Below are 13,468 nucleotides of genomic sequence, written 5' to 3' on the forward strand. Positions count from 1 at the left end.
AAGGCTGTGTGTTACTTTAGGTTGACTAGTCATTAAGGCTGTGTGTTACTTTAGGTTGACTAGTCATTAAGGCTGTGTGTTACTTTAGGTTGACTAGTCATTAAGGCTGTGTGTTGTACTTTAGGTTGACTAGTCATTAAGGCTGTGTGTTACTTTAGGTTGACTAGTCATTAAGGCTGTGTGTTACTTTAGGTTGACTAGTCATTAAGGCTGTGTGTTACTTTAGGTTGACTAGTCATTAAGGCTGTGTGTTACTTTAGGTTGACTAGTCATTAAGGCTGTGTGTTACTTTAGGTTGACTAGTCATTAAGGCTGTGTTACTCACATCATCCCGTTGAAGCTTGTGTAACATATCATCATCGTTTTCCTCTGAGGCCCGTCTCTCCTTCTTAAAACACTTCGCTACAGGAGAGGATCTGCTGTCTCCGAGGTCGGTCCCTCTCCACCCCCCTGCACAGAACAGAGGACTGGAATCAGGCCTTTCTAATGATCATAATAATAACCTCTAACACAGTGAAGACACAGAACAGAGGACTGGAATCAGGCCTTTCTAATGATCATAATAATAACCTCTAACACACAGTGAAGACACAGAACAGAGGACTGGAATCAGGCCTTTCTAATGATCATAATAATAACCTCTAACACAGTGAAGACACAGAACAGAGGACTGGAATCAGGCCTTTCTAATGATCATAATAATAACCTCTAACACAGTGAAGACACAGAACAGAGGACTGGAATCAGGCCTTTCTAATGATCATAATAATAACCTCTAACACACAGTAAAGGCACAGAACAGAGGACTGGAATCAGGCCTTTCTAATGATCATAATAATAACCTCTTTAACACAGTAAAGACACAGAACAGAGGACTGGAATCAGGCCTTTCTAATGATCATAATAATAACCTCTAACACACAGTAAAGGCACAGAACAGAGGACTGGAATCAGGCCTTTCTAATGATCATAATAATAACCTCTAACACACAGTAAAGACACAGAACAGAGGACTGGAATCAGGCCTTTCTAATGATCATAATAATAACCTCTAACACACAGTGAAGACATCTTCTGGCAGAGAAGGTCCAATTCACCTGGTTTCTTTACTGTGTCTGCAGGACCCTGTTCAAAGATGGAGTGGGACTGAATGGTCTGATGGGGGCGCTCTCTTCTCTCCACTCTCCTCTCCCTGTGCCTCTCCTCCCTCACTCTTCTGTCCTTCTTTGGTGGAACATGGGCCTCTTCCTTTAACCTGGGGGAAGGAGTTCAACGTTAACATGTATTCTACTAAACGGGATCCTCGGTAGTCTAATGGAATGTGTCTTCAAGCAGTCGATACTCACTCATCTTTACTCTTCCTCAGAGAATGGACATTGGGTACGAAGGTTTTCTGTAATAAAAATTATAAATGATTAATTTCTACTATTTTTGTCACATCTGAATATCATGACTGTTTTGTTTAATGCTTGTGACAGGACACAGTGACAGGACACTGGACACAGTGACTGGACACAGTGACAGGACACTGGACACAGTGACTGGACACAGTGACAGGACACTGGACACAGTGACAGGACACAGTGACAGGACACTGGACACAGTGACAGGACACTGGACACAGTGACAGGACACAGTGACTGGACACAGTGACAGAACACTGGACACAGTGACAGGACACAGTGACAGGACACTGGACACAGTGACTGGACACAGTGACAGGACACTGGACACAGTGACAGGACACTGGACACAGTGACTGGACACAGTGACTGGACACAGTGACAGGACACTGGACACAGTGACTGGACACAGTGACAGGACACTGGACACAGTGACTGGACACAGTGACAGGACACTGGACACAGTGACAGGACACAGTGACAGGACACTGGACACAGTGACTGGACACAGTGACAGAACACTGGACACAGTGACAGGACACAGTGACAGGACACTGGACACAGTGACAGGACACTGGACACAGTGACAGGACACAGTGACAGGACACTGGACACAGTGACAGGACACAGTGACAGGACACAGTGACAGGACACAGTGACAGGACACAGTGACTGGACACAGTGACTGGACACAGGACACAGTGACAGGACACAGTGACAGGACACTGGACACAGTGACAGGACACTGGACACAGTGACAGGACACAGTGACAGGACACAGTGACAGGACACAGTGACAGGACACAGGACACAGTGACAGGACACAGTGACAGGACACAGTGACAGGACACAGGACACAGTGACAGGACACAGGACACAGTGACAGGACACTGGACACAGTGACAGGACACAGTGACAGGACACAGTGACAGGACACAGGGACAGGACACTGGACACAGTGACAGGACACTGGACACAGTGACAGGACACTGGACACAGTGACAGGACACTGGACACAGTGACAGGACACTGGACACAGTGACAGGACACTGGACACAGTGACAGGACACTGGACACAGTGACAGGACACTGGACACAGGGACAGGACACTGGACACAGGACACAGTGACAGGACACAGTGACAGGACACTGGACACAGGGACAGGACACAGGGACAGGACACAGGACACAGTGACAGGACACTGGACACAGGGACAGGACACTGGACACAGGGACAGGACACAGTGACAGGACACTGGACACAGGGACAGGACACAGGGACAGGACACAGGTACAGGACACTGGACACAGGACAGCTGTTTATTTGCCTGTTGTTCACCACCCACTGTGTTTCTGTTTACACTGTAGACTGGTTACTTAACCCAAATCTTTTTTAATTTTATTAACAACAAATCAATACATAAAGTACATGAGGGAACACAAGTATGTATAGATTATATACAATGGACAATCGAGCTAGTATAGGGGGTGGGGCTGGGGGCGGGGCTAGGGTTAGCTAGTATAGGGGGCGGGGCTAGGGTTAGCTAGTATAGGGGGCGGGGCTAGGGTTAGCTAGTATAGGGGGCGGGGCTAGGGTTAGCTAGTATAGGGGGCGGGGCTAGAGTTAGCTAGTATAGGGGGCGGGGCTGGGGGCGGGGCTAGGGTTAGCTAGTATAGGGGGCGGGGCTAGGGTTAGCTAGTATAGGGGGCGGGGCTAGGGTTAGCTAGTATAGGGGGCGGGGCTAGGGTTAGCTAGTATAGGGGGCGGGGCTGGGGGCGGGGCTAGGGTTAGCTAGTATAGGGGGCGGGGCTAGGGTTAGCTAGTATAGGGGGGGGGGCTAGGGTTAGCTAGTATAGGGGGCGGGGCTAGGGTTAGCTAGTATAGGGGGCGGGGCTAGAGTTAGCTAGTATAGGGGGTGGGGCTGGGGGCGGGGCTAGAGTTAGCTAGTATAGGGGGCGGGGCTAGAGTTAGCTAGTATAGGGGGTGGGGCTGGGGGCGGGGCTAGGGTTAGCTAGTATAGGGGGCGGGGCTAGGGTTAGCTAGTATAGGGGGCGGGGCTAGGGTTAGCTAGTATAGGGGGCGGGGCTAGGGTTAGCTAGTATAGGGGGCGGGGCTAGGGTTAGCTAGTATAGGGGGCGGGGCTAGGGTTAGCTAGTATAGGGGGCGGGGCTAGGGGCGGGGCTAGGGTTAGCTAGTATAGGGGGCGGGGTTAGGGGGTACAATATCACATTACACAAGGACCTTAAGGGACATACATACACTTACAATTCTAACAGCTTTTTTGTTCGTAGAGTATTTAATTGTCTTAAAATACAGGCCAAAAGAATAATGAAATTAATTACATAAAAATGTTTCAGCTTATTTCTATCGTATGTAAAGAATCCAAGCAGTACATCTCTCCATAATAGTGTAAAATCTTCATAAATGTGTTCAATTCTAAATCTACTGATGTCTTGCCACAGTTTTCTTACATGAATACAATGTCCAAACAGATGCAACACTGTTTCTGGTCATTACAAAAGGAACAACACTGTTTCTGGGTGGTCATTACAAAAGGAGCAACACTGTTTCTGGGTGGTCATTACAAAAGGAACAACACTGTTTCTGGGTGGTCATTACAAAAGGAACAACACTGTTTCTGGTCATTACAAAAGGAACAACACTGTTTCTGGGTGGTCATTACAAAAGGAACAACACTGTTTCTGGTCATTACAAAAGGAACAACACTGTTTCTGGTCATTACAAAAGGAACAACACTGTTTCTGGGTGGTCATTACAAAAGGAACAACACTGTTTCTGGTCATTACAAAAGGAACAACACTGTTTCTGGGTGGTCATTACAAAAGGAACAACACTGTTTCTGGTCATTACAAAAGGAACAACACTGTTTCTGGGTGGTCATTACAAAAGGAACAACACTGTTTCTGGGTGGTCATTACAAAAGGAACAACACTGTTTCTGGTCATTACAAAAGGAGCAACACTGTTTCTGGGTGGTCATTACAAAAGGGGCAACACTGTTTCTGGGTGGTCATTACAAAAGGAACAACACTGTTTCTGGGTGGTCATTACAAAAGGAGCAACACTGTTTCTGGTCATTACAAAAGGAGCAACACTGTTTCTGGTCATTACAAAAGGAACAACACGGTTTCTGGGTGGTCATTACAAAAGGAGCAACACTGGTTCTGGTCATTACAAAAGGAGCAACACTGTTTCTGGGTGGTCATTACAAAAGGAACAACACTGTTTCTGGGTGGTCATTACAAAAGGAGCAACACTGTTTCTGGGTGGTCATTACAAAAGGAGCAACACTGTTTCTGGTCATTACAAAAGGAACAACACTGTTTCTGGTCATTACAAAAGGAGCAACACTGTTTCTGGTCATTACAAAAGGAGCAACACTGTTTCTGGGTGGTCATTACAAAAGGAGCAACACTGTTTCTGGGTGGTCATTACAAAAGGAACAACACTGTTTCTGGGTGGTCATTACAAAAGGAACAACACTGTTTCTGGGTGGTCATTACAAAAGGAGCAACACTGTTTCTGGTCATTACAAAAGGAACAACACTGTTTCTGGTCATTACAAAAGGAACAACACTGGTTCTGGGTGGATTATTACAAAAGGAGCAGTTTGAGTTGATGTTTTCCTTAAACTTCTTCATATAGTGGTTGGCAGGATAATATTTATCAATCATTTTAAAGGAAACTTCCTTCATTTTGTTATTAAGTAGGTATGTGTGTGGCAACATCCAAACCTTTTTCCAACAGATAAATCCATTCCAATAAGGCATGACAACATCCTGCTGAAACAAGGTTCGTATCGCTCTGTTGTTGAATGGACCAGAAGACAAACAAATCTTTCCTACTGATGAGTCAACAGGGTCAACGGAAGGTCGGCTCTGAGGGTCTTGACACGTTCCTGAATAACAGAGCAACACCTGAGGGAATGGCGTCTAAAACAGTTGTAAAATCTTTAGGTGTTACAGGGACCTTGTAAAGAGATAAGACTTCCTTATAACTGAGTAAAAGACCCTCTGCATTTACCAGTTGGCTCACCAACAGGATATTATTTAGGAACCCATATTCTAAAAACAAAGAAGTATTTTTATACAATATATCCCGATTATTCCATATATAATATCTGTGCGGAGAAAAATTGTGTTTAGAAATTAATTACCATGACAAGAAAACCTGCCGATGAAAAGCACAAAGTTTCACTGGAACTTTGGCAATATTATAATTGCAAAACAACATGAAGTTAAGGCCACCAAAAGTAGAGAAGACATGAAGAGGAATAAAATTACAGATTTGAAGTGGGTTTTCTTAGGAATTGTTTTATCCAATTGATCTTAAAAGTATTATCTAAGGTAGGTAAAGTCCAGAAAATCCAGCCCACCATTCTCATAAGTGTTCATGACAACAGTTTTCCTAATGTAATGGGTTTCTCCACAGAGAGTTGAAAAGCATCTGGTCTATCTCCTTATTTTACCGTCGAGATATAGAGATAGTATGCGCCGTATGTTAGTCTAGAGATGCCTTCAGCCTTGGTTATTAGGACCTTTTAAAGATAAGTCCCTCTGTTTCCATTGATTTAGCTTCTTCTGGGGTTTTTAATAAGAGGGTTAACATGTAGTAAGCCTCTAGACTTCTGATCCTTAGTGATGGTTCTGCTTAAATATGTAAGTTCTTCTTTCACTGGAATACCGTAATATGAAGGTGTCACACAATCTTTGACAGCCACGAGTTCACATTTATTAATGTTAAGATATAAAAATCTGTCGTTCTGCCCCTGAACAAGGCCGTCATTGAAAATAAGAATTTGTACTTCACTGACTTGCCTAGTTAAATAAAATATTTTGTTTTGGCTACGATTAGTTTAGATAGTCTATAGATAGTCTAGCCAGCCAATTTATCAATCCAATTTGTTTTCTTCTGACATGGCTAATTGAGTAGGGGGGCTGGGGCCCTAAGCGACCGCTTATGCCTGGAGCAGGGCCCTGATGGCACAGATACAAAGATGAGTCCTCTATCTCTATGGGTTGAGTAGCTAGTCTGTGATATGAGTGTTCCCATTGGGTATCACCTTTTTGAACCCGCCCAGAGTCAGGTCCCGGGACCGCAGGGACGTCAGTCTGCCTGGAGGAGTAGGAGACTTCAGCACGGTCTGACGAGGTAACCCACTGCCAGCTACATTTAGTCTGGTGATACCGGAGTAGCCAGCCATACCGTCTGTGTTGCTGTTTGGATCAGTCATTCTGCTAATCACTGGCCGGAACGGACGGCTTTGTGACAATACAGTATTAAGGGGATGTAGGCTGTTGAAGGCTACTAAACCTACACCCGTTATTCGATGGGGAAGCCTACAAAGGAAATGACATCATAACTCCGATTTGGAATAAACAATATTTGAGCCGAATTCCTATTTGTCCTTCATCACGCTGTCCAATAGCCTAATAAACCTATGATGTGTGAATGAATAAGAGGCCTTCTTACTGTGAAGTCAGAGAATACAGGTATCCCCTCCGTTAACACGGATATCGGTGTTCACACAACAGTCTGTTATTGTACGGTAAGCCTCCAGAAGCTGTAGCGTCCATCTTGTCTGTCATGTCTGGGCACATCTGACCACAAACAGAGACTGAACAGCAGCCTACATACAATCCAACAGTCTGTTATTGTACGGTAAGTCTGACCACAAACAGAGACTGAACAGCAGCCTACATACAATCCGAATCCAACAGTCTGTTATTGTACTGTAAGTCTGACCACAAACAGAGACTGAACAGCAGCCTATATACAATCCAAATCCAACAGTCTGTTATTGTACGGTAAGTCTGACCACAAACAGAACTGAACAGCAGCCTATATACAATCCAACAGTCTGTTATTGTACTGTAAGTCTGACCACAAACAGCGACTGAACAGCAGCCTATATACAATCCAAATCCAACAGTCTGTTATTGTACTGTAAGTCTGACCACAAACAGCGACTGAACAGCAGCCTACATACAATCCAAATCCAACAGTCTGTTATTGTACTGTAAGTCTGACTACAAACAGCGACTGAACAGCAGCCTACATACAATCCAAATCCAACAGTCTGTTATTGTACGGTTAGTCTGACCACAAACAGAGACTGAACAGCAGCCTACATACAATCCGAATCCAACAGTCTGTTATTGTACTGTAAGCCTCCAGAAGCCGTAGCGTCCATCTTGTCTGTCATGTCTTTATTTAGAAATATTACAAAGTAACTTACTTCCTGATCACGTGAGCAAGTCTTCAGTAAACACAAGCTACATTCCCCGCGCGCTGTAGCCTCGTGAAGGACACGTCACAACAGACGGTAAACGCTCATTCGGTTCCCGAGGTAATCACATCAGCACCGTTTATTCTGCTCTGTCTTCACATGATTCCATTCTCTGAACACAAGGTGGCGCTGTTTATTCGCTCTGAGAAGTATATCTGTGTTGTAACCTGATAAAATAGTATCCCAATTGTAGAATACAACCCCTATTGTATTTGTTCCAATTCATTATTGTCATGTTTCTTTTTCTGACGTTTTGGTGAAAAACAAAAATAAATTCCCGTGAGATGAAAGGCGCAGGACTGTGCAACGTGGTAAAGGCCACACCCTCTCATGCAATACTATGCCAATTGTCCACATGGTGGCGCTATAACAATCGATTGCTAAAATGCTAACTTTGATAGGTCAGCCCCCGCACCCCGTGTGACCCAGAGTCATGAAATATGGTCCATAGGTCCCTCTCCTCACAAGGAACACATTTCCCTCAAGAACCCATAAAGTCCGCCTTGATGGATTTTCCGCCATTTAGAATTTTGTGAAAATCACGTGAAACTCTACTCCTCTCGCACCGATTTGACGGATCTGCACAAAACTTGACAAGTGGCATGTATGGACCAAGGTTTATCAACACAATCATTTCCATACTAGTAACAAAAAACATGGCCGCTATTTCCCAATGCACATTCATGTGGGCGTGGTCTCACACATAAATGCATACAAATCAGACAAGGATATTCGTATTGTGACAAAAATTGGTACACTGTCAAAACTCAACATATGTAAGTACATTTAGATTGACCACACGGTGGAGCTCTAACAGGAAGTCAGTCCAGCTAAGCACATTTAGATTGACCACACGGTGGAGCTCTAACAGGAAGTCAGTCCAGCTAAGCACATTTAGATTGACCACACGGTGGAGCTCTAACAGGATGTCAGTCCAGCTAAGTACATTTAGATTGACCTCATGGTGGAGCTCTAACAGGATGTCAGTCCAGCTGTAATGGTTCAGTTCGCCACATGGTGGAGCTCTAACAGGATGTCAGTCCAGCTGTAATGGTTCAGTTCGCCACATGGTGGAGCTCTAACAGGATGTCAGTCCAGCTGTAATGGTTCAGTTCGCCACATGGTGGTGCTGTTTTACAGGAGAAAATGTCATGCAGGTTCATTGGCTTGTGGCGCCATGTTGTTTGATGTAGAGTCTTGGAAAATACTGTGTTTAAAGATGTCCGTGGAGAGCTGCTACAAACCAAATCGGGTGTTGATCGTTCCAGCGGTTTTGGTGAAGTAGACTTTTAAAGTCATTAAGAAAAGGTCCAAAATGGGCATTTTGTATGATCGGTTTGATGTTGTTCTGATATTTGGCAAGCACGGTATAAAGTACAAAGTTGCTCATCCAACTGGAATGGGTCCAATTTGTCCTGATGGTGGCACTATGCAACCAACAATGCACCAACAGATGTGATGCTTATTTATAAAACCCTCTGAGGCCTCACTCCCCCTTATCTGAGACACCTACTGCAGCCCTCATCCTCCACATACAACAACCGTTCTGCCAGTCACATTCAGTTAAAGATCCCCAAAGTGCACACATCCCTGGGTCGCTCCTCTTTTCAGTTTGCAACATCTAGAAACTGGAACGAGCTGTAAAAAAACACTCAAACCGGACAGTTTTATCTCCATCTCTTCATTCAAAGACTCGAGCATGGTCTTTTGAACTGTTGTCTGTGCCCAATAATGTTTGTACCATGTTTTGTGCTGCTACCATGTTGTTGTCACGTTGTGTTCCTACCATGCTGTGTTGTCATGTGTTGCTGCCATGCTATGTTGTTGTCTTCGGTCTCTCTTTATGTAGTGTTGTGGTGTCTCTTCTCAGGTTAGACATTTTAGCAAATTGATTAAAAATAAAATACTGAAATATCACATTTACATAAGTATTCAGACTCTTTACTCAGTACTTTGTTGAATGAAGCACCTTTGGTCTTCTTGGGTATGACGCTACAAGCTTGGCACACCTGTATTTGGGGAGTTTCTCCCATTCTTCTCTGCAGATCCTCTCAAGCTCTGTCAGGTTGGATGGGGAGCTTTGCTGCACAGCTACTTTAAGGTCTCTCCAGAGATGTTCGATCGGGTTCAAGTCTGGGCTCTGGACATTATGAGACTTGTCAAGGACATCAAGAGACTTGTCCCAAAGCCAGTCCTCCATTGTCTTGGCTGTGTGCTTAAGGTCGTTGTCCTGTTGGAAGGTGAACCTTCGCCCCCAGTCTGAGGTCCTGAGCGCTCTGGAGCAGGTTTTTTATCAAGGATCACTCAGTACTTTGCTCCGTTCATATTTCCCTTGATCCTGACTAGTCTCCCAGTCCCTGCCACTAAAAAGCATCCCCACAGCATGATGCTGCAACCACCATGCTTCACCGTAGGGATGGTGGCAGGTTTCCTCCAGACGTGACGCTTGGCATTCATGCCAAAGACCAGACCAGATCTTGTTTCTCATGGTCTGAGAGTCCTTTAGGTGCCTTTTGGGAAACTCCAAGTGGGCTGTCCTGTGCCTTTACTGAGGAGTGGCTTCCGTCTGGTCACTCTACCACAAAGGCCTGATTTGTTAGAGTGCTGCAGAGATGGTTGTCCTTCTGGATGGTTCTCCCATCTCACAGAGGATCTCTGGAGCTCTGTCAGAGTGACCATCGAGTTTTTGCTTCACCTCCCTGACCAATGCCCTTCTCCCCCGATTGCTCAGTTTGGCCGGGCGGCCAGCTCTAGGAAGAGTCTTGGTGCTTCCTATCGTCTTCCATTTAAGAATGATGGAGGAGCCTTTTTGGTACCCTTCCCCAGATTTGTGCCTTGACACAATCCTGTCTCAGAGCTCTACAGACAATTCCTTCGACCAAAAACCTGTTTTTTGGTCAACTGTGGGACCTTTATATAGACAGGTGTGTACCTTACCAAATCATGTCCAATCAATTGAATTTACAACATGTGGACTCCAATCAAGTTGTAGTAACATCTCAAGGATGATCAATGGAAACAGGATGTACCTGAGCTCAATTTGGAGTCTCATAGCGAAGGGTCTGAATACTCTGTTTCTGTACCTGTTTTTGCCTTGTCATTATGGGGTATTGTGTGTAGATCGATGAGAATTAAAATGACACAGGGCGAGACCCAGATGCAGACACCGGAGGCAGATGGTTCAAGTCATTGAAATGTATTGAACAACAAGGGGCAGGCAAGAGGTCGAGGAGACGCAAAAGTTCATAAACCAGGTCAGAGTTCCAAACGGTACAGGGCGGCAGGCAGACTCCGGGTCAGGGCAGGCTGAATGGTCAGGCAGGCATAGTGTCAGGGCAGGCAAGAGGTCAGACCAGGAGGACTTGAAGAACAGAGACTAGGAAAAAACAGGAGCTCGGAAAAACACGCTGGTAAGCTTGACAAGACAAGACGAACTGGCAACAGACAAACAGAGAACACAAGAATAAATACACTGGGAATAATAAAGAAGATGGGCCATAACCCTCCCAGTCAATCAGTGTACTGGAAACCCCCTGCCCCATGGTTGAACACTCAGGAGACTTCTCACCATGTTCTCCGGATGGCCATCGATGACGCAGGGAGGAGGTGTGGGCCTGGAAACAGAAGACAAAGAGCTGTGAGACAAGGGCTTAATCCTGGACACATAAAAAATACTGTGTGTACGGAGTAACTGTAGACGAACAGCAGTGGGACTAAGGACTCTGGAGATGTGGAAAGAACCAATAAAATGGGGGGAAAGTTTACGGAACTCCACCCGGAGGGGTAGGGCCCGTGTAGACAGCCATACCCTCTGCCCGAGACGATAGCTGGGATCCGGAGTCCGGTGGCGGTACGCTTGTCGACGGTACCTGGAGGTGGTCTTGAAAAGAGTCGACTGAGCTCTTCTGGGCTGATGGTATGTTGACTTCTACATCTTGCTCCGGGAAGAGCGGGGGCTGATACCCCATGTAGCACTCGAAAGAGGAGAGCTCAGTGGCCGAGCAGGGAAGAGTGTTCCTAGCATACTCCACCCAGTCAAGTTGCTGGCTCCAGGTGGTGGGGTTTGTAGAGGGTTTGTGTTTCCATGTATTGATTGGCTCGCTCCGACTGGCCATTGGACTGAGGGTGAAACCCGGAGGACAGTCTGGCCGACGACCCAATAAGAGTGCAGAACGCCTTCCAGAATCGGGACGAGAACTGAGGACCACGAGCAGAGACAATGTCAACCGGGAGTCCATGGATTCGGAAGACGTGCTGCACCATGAACTGGGCCATCTCCTTGTCTGACGACACGGTGGAGCTCTAACAGGATGTCAGTCCAGGGGAGAGGGATGAAATGGGCGGCTTTAAAGAACCTGTCCACCACCGTTAGGATGGTGGTGTTGCCATCTGACGGAGGGAGCCCAGTGACAAAATCCAGGGAAATATGGGACCAGGGGCGATGAGGAACAGGGAGTGGCTGAAGGAGGCCAGACGGAGCTTGTCTTATTTTGAGCACAAACCGTGCATGTGGCAATGAAGGCCGAGACATCAGGAACCATAGTGGGCCACCAGAAGCGTTGTCGGAGGAAGGCCAGGGTTCTACGGGCGCCAGGATGACAGGTAAGCCTGGAGGAGTGAGTCCATTCCAGGACCTGAGACCGGGCCGAATGAGGGACGAACATCCGGGTAGCCGGGCGCCCCAAATGGTCGGGCTGGGAACGTTGTGACTTACGGGCCTGCCTAGAGTTTAGGTGTTGGCTGTGCGGAGGTATTCTAAATTCTTATGGTCAGTCCACACCAAAAATAGATGTTCCGCCCTTCCAGCCAGTGGAGGCACTTCTCCAGCGCCTTCTTAACCGCCAGAAGTTCCCAGTTCCCAATGTCATAGTTCCTTACTGCAGAGTTGAGACGATGGGACAGGAAGGCACAGGGATGAAGCTTTTGGTCCTGGAGACGGCCCCCACTCCCACGTCAGAAGCGTCAACCTCAACCACAAACTGACTGGCCTGATCCTGCTGGATGAGGATGGGGGCTGTAGTGAACCGCTGCTTAAGGTCCACAAATGCCCTGTCAACAGCTGGGGACCATGTGAACGGTACCTTGGGAGAGGTGAGTGCAGAGACAGGAGCCGCCAGGGTGCTGTAGCCCCGAATGAAACGGCGGTAGAAATTAGCAAACCCCAGGAACCGTTGTCACTACACCCTGGACGTGGGTTGGGGCCAACCCACCACCACCCTCACCTTTTCAGGATCCATCTGGACATTCTCTTCAGCGATGATATATCCCAGAATGGAGATAGTAGAGCAGTGAAAATTGAACTTCTCTGCCTTCACAAACAACTGAAGGACTTGTCGGACATGAAGAACGTGTTCTTGGGCAGACCGGGAGAAAACAAGGATGTCATCGAGGTAGACAAACACAAAACAATTTAACACATCGTTGACCAGGGCCTGGAAAACAGCGGGATATACAGGCTATATACAGGAGTACCAGTACCTAGTCAATGTGCAGGGGTACCAGGTAATACCATGGCTATATACAGGAGTACCAGTACTGAGTCAATGTGCAGGGGTACCAGGTAATAACATGGCTATATACAGGAGTACCAGTACTGAGTCAATGTGCAGGGGTACCAGGTAATAACATGGCTATATACAGGAGTACCAGTACTGAGTCAATGTGTAGGGGTACCAGGTAATAACATGGCTATATACAGGAGTACCAGTACTGAGTCAATGTGCAGGGGTACCAGGTAATAACATGGCTATATACA

The 13,468-nt window shown here is 46.4% G+C and overlaps 2 protein-coding genes across 3 annotated transcripts in view; one reads left to right on the forward strand and one right to left on the reverse strand.

The window, feature by feature from the left end:
* tfam (transcription factor A, mitochondrial) overlaps positions 1 to 1,419 on the forward strand; it is a 70,217-nt gene extending 68,798 nt beyond the window's left edge. The window contains exon 9 of the mRNA XM_055936020.1: positions 1,122 to 1,419. The gene's annotated coding sequence lies outside the window, so the exon portion shown is untranslated. The remainder of the gene's footprint in view (positions 1 to 1,121) is intronic.
* Positions 1 to 6,693, reverse strand: part of zgc:171971 (uncharacterized protein LOC569690 homolog) — a 29,021-nt gene extending 22,328 nt beyond the window's left edge. Inside the window, exons 1-4 of one of the 2 annotated variants that reach the window (XM_055935999.1) lie at positions 6,487 to 6,693; positions 1,347 to 1,393; positions 1,098 to 1,255; positions 326 to 450 (exon numbers count right to left, since the gene is read on the reverse strand). In XM_055935999.1, coding sequence (XP_055791974.1) covers positions 326 to 450; positions 1,098 to 1,255; positions 1,347 to 1,393; positions 6,487 to 6,657 — 501 coding nt within the window. In that variant the 5' untranslated portion in view covers positions 6,658 to 6,693. The remainder of the gene's footprint in view (positions 1 to 325; positions 451 to 1,097; positions 1,256 to 1,346; positions 1,394 to 6,486) is intronic. The other variant, XM_055935991.1, reaches the window with a different exon arrangement.
* Positions 6,694 to 13,468: the final 6,775 nt, after the last annotated feature.

Source organism: Salvelinus fontinalis, chromosome 1, assembly GCF_029448725.1.
Source record: "Salvelinus fontinalis isolate EN_2023a chromosome 1, ASM2944872v1, whole genome shotgun sequence".
Classification (NCBI taxonomy): Eukaryota; Metazoa; Chordata; class Actinopteri; order Salmoniformes; family Salmonidae; genus Salvelinus; species Salvelinus fontinalis.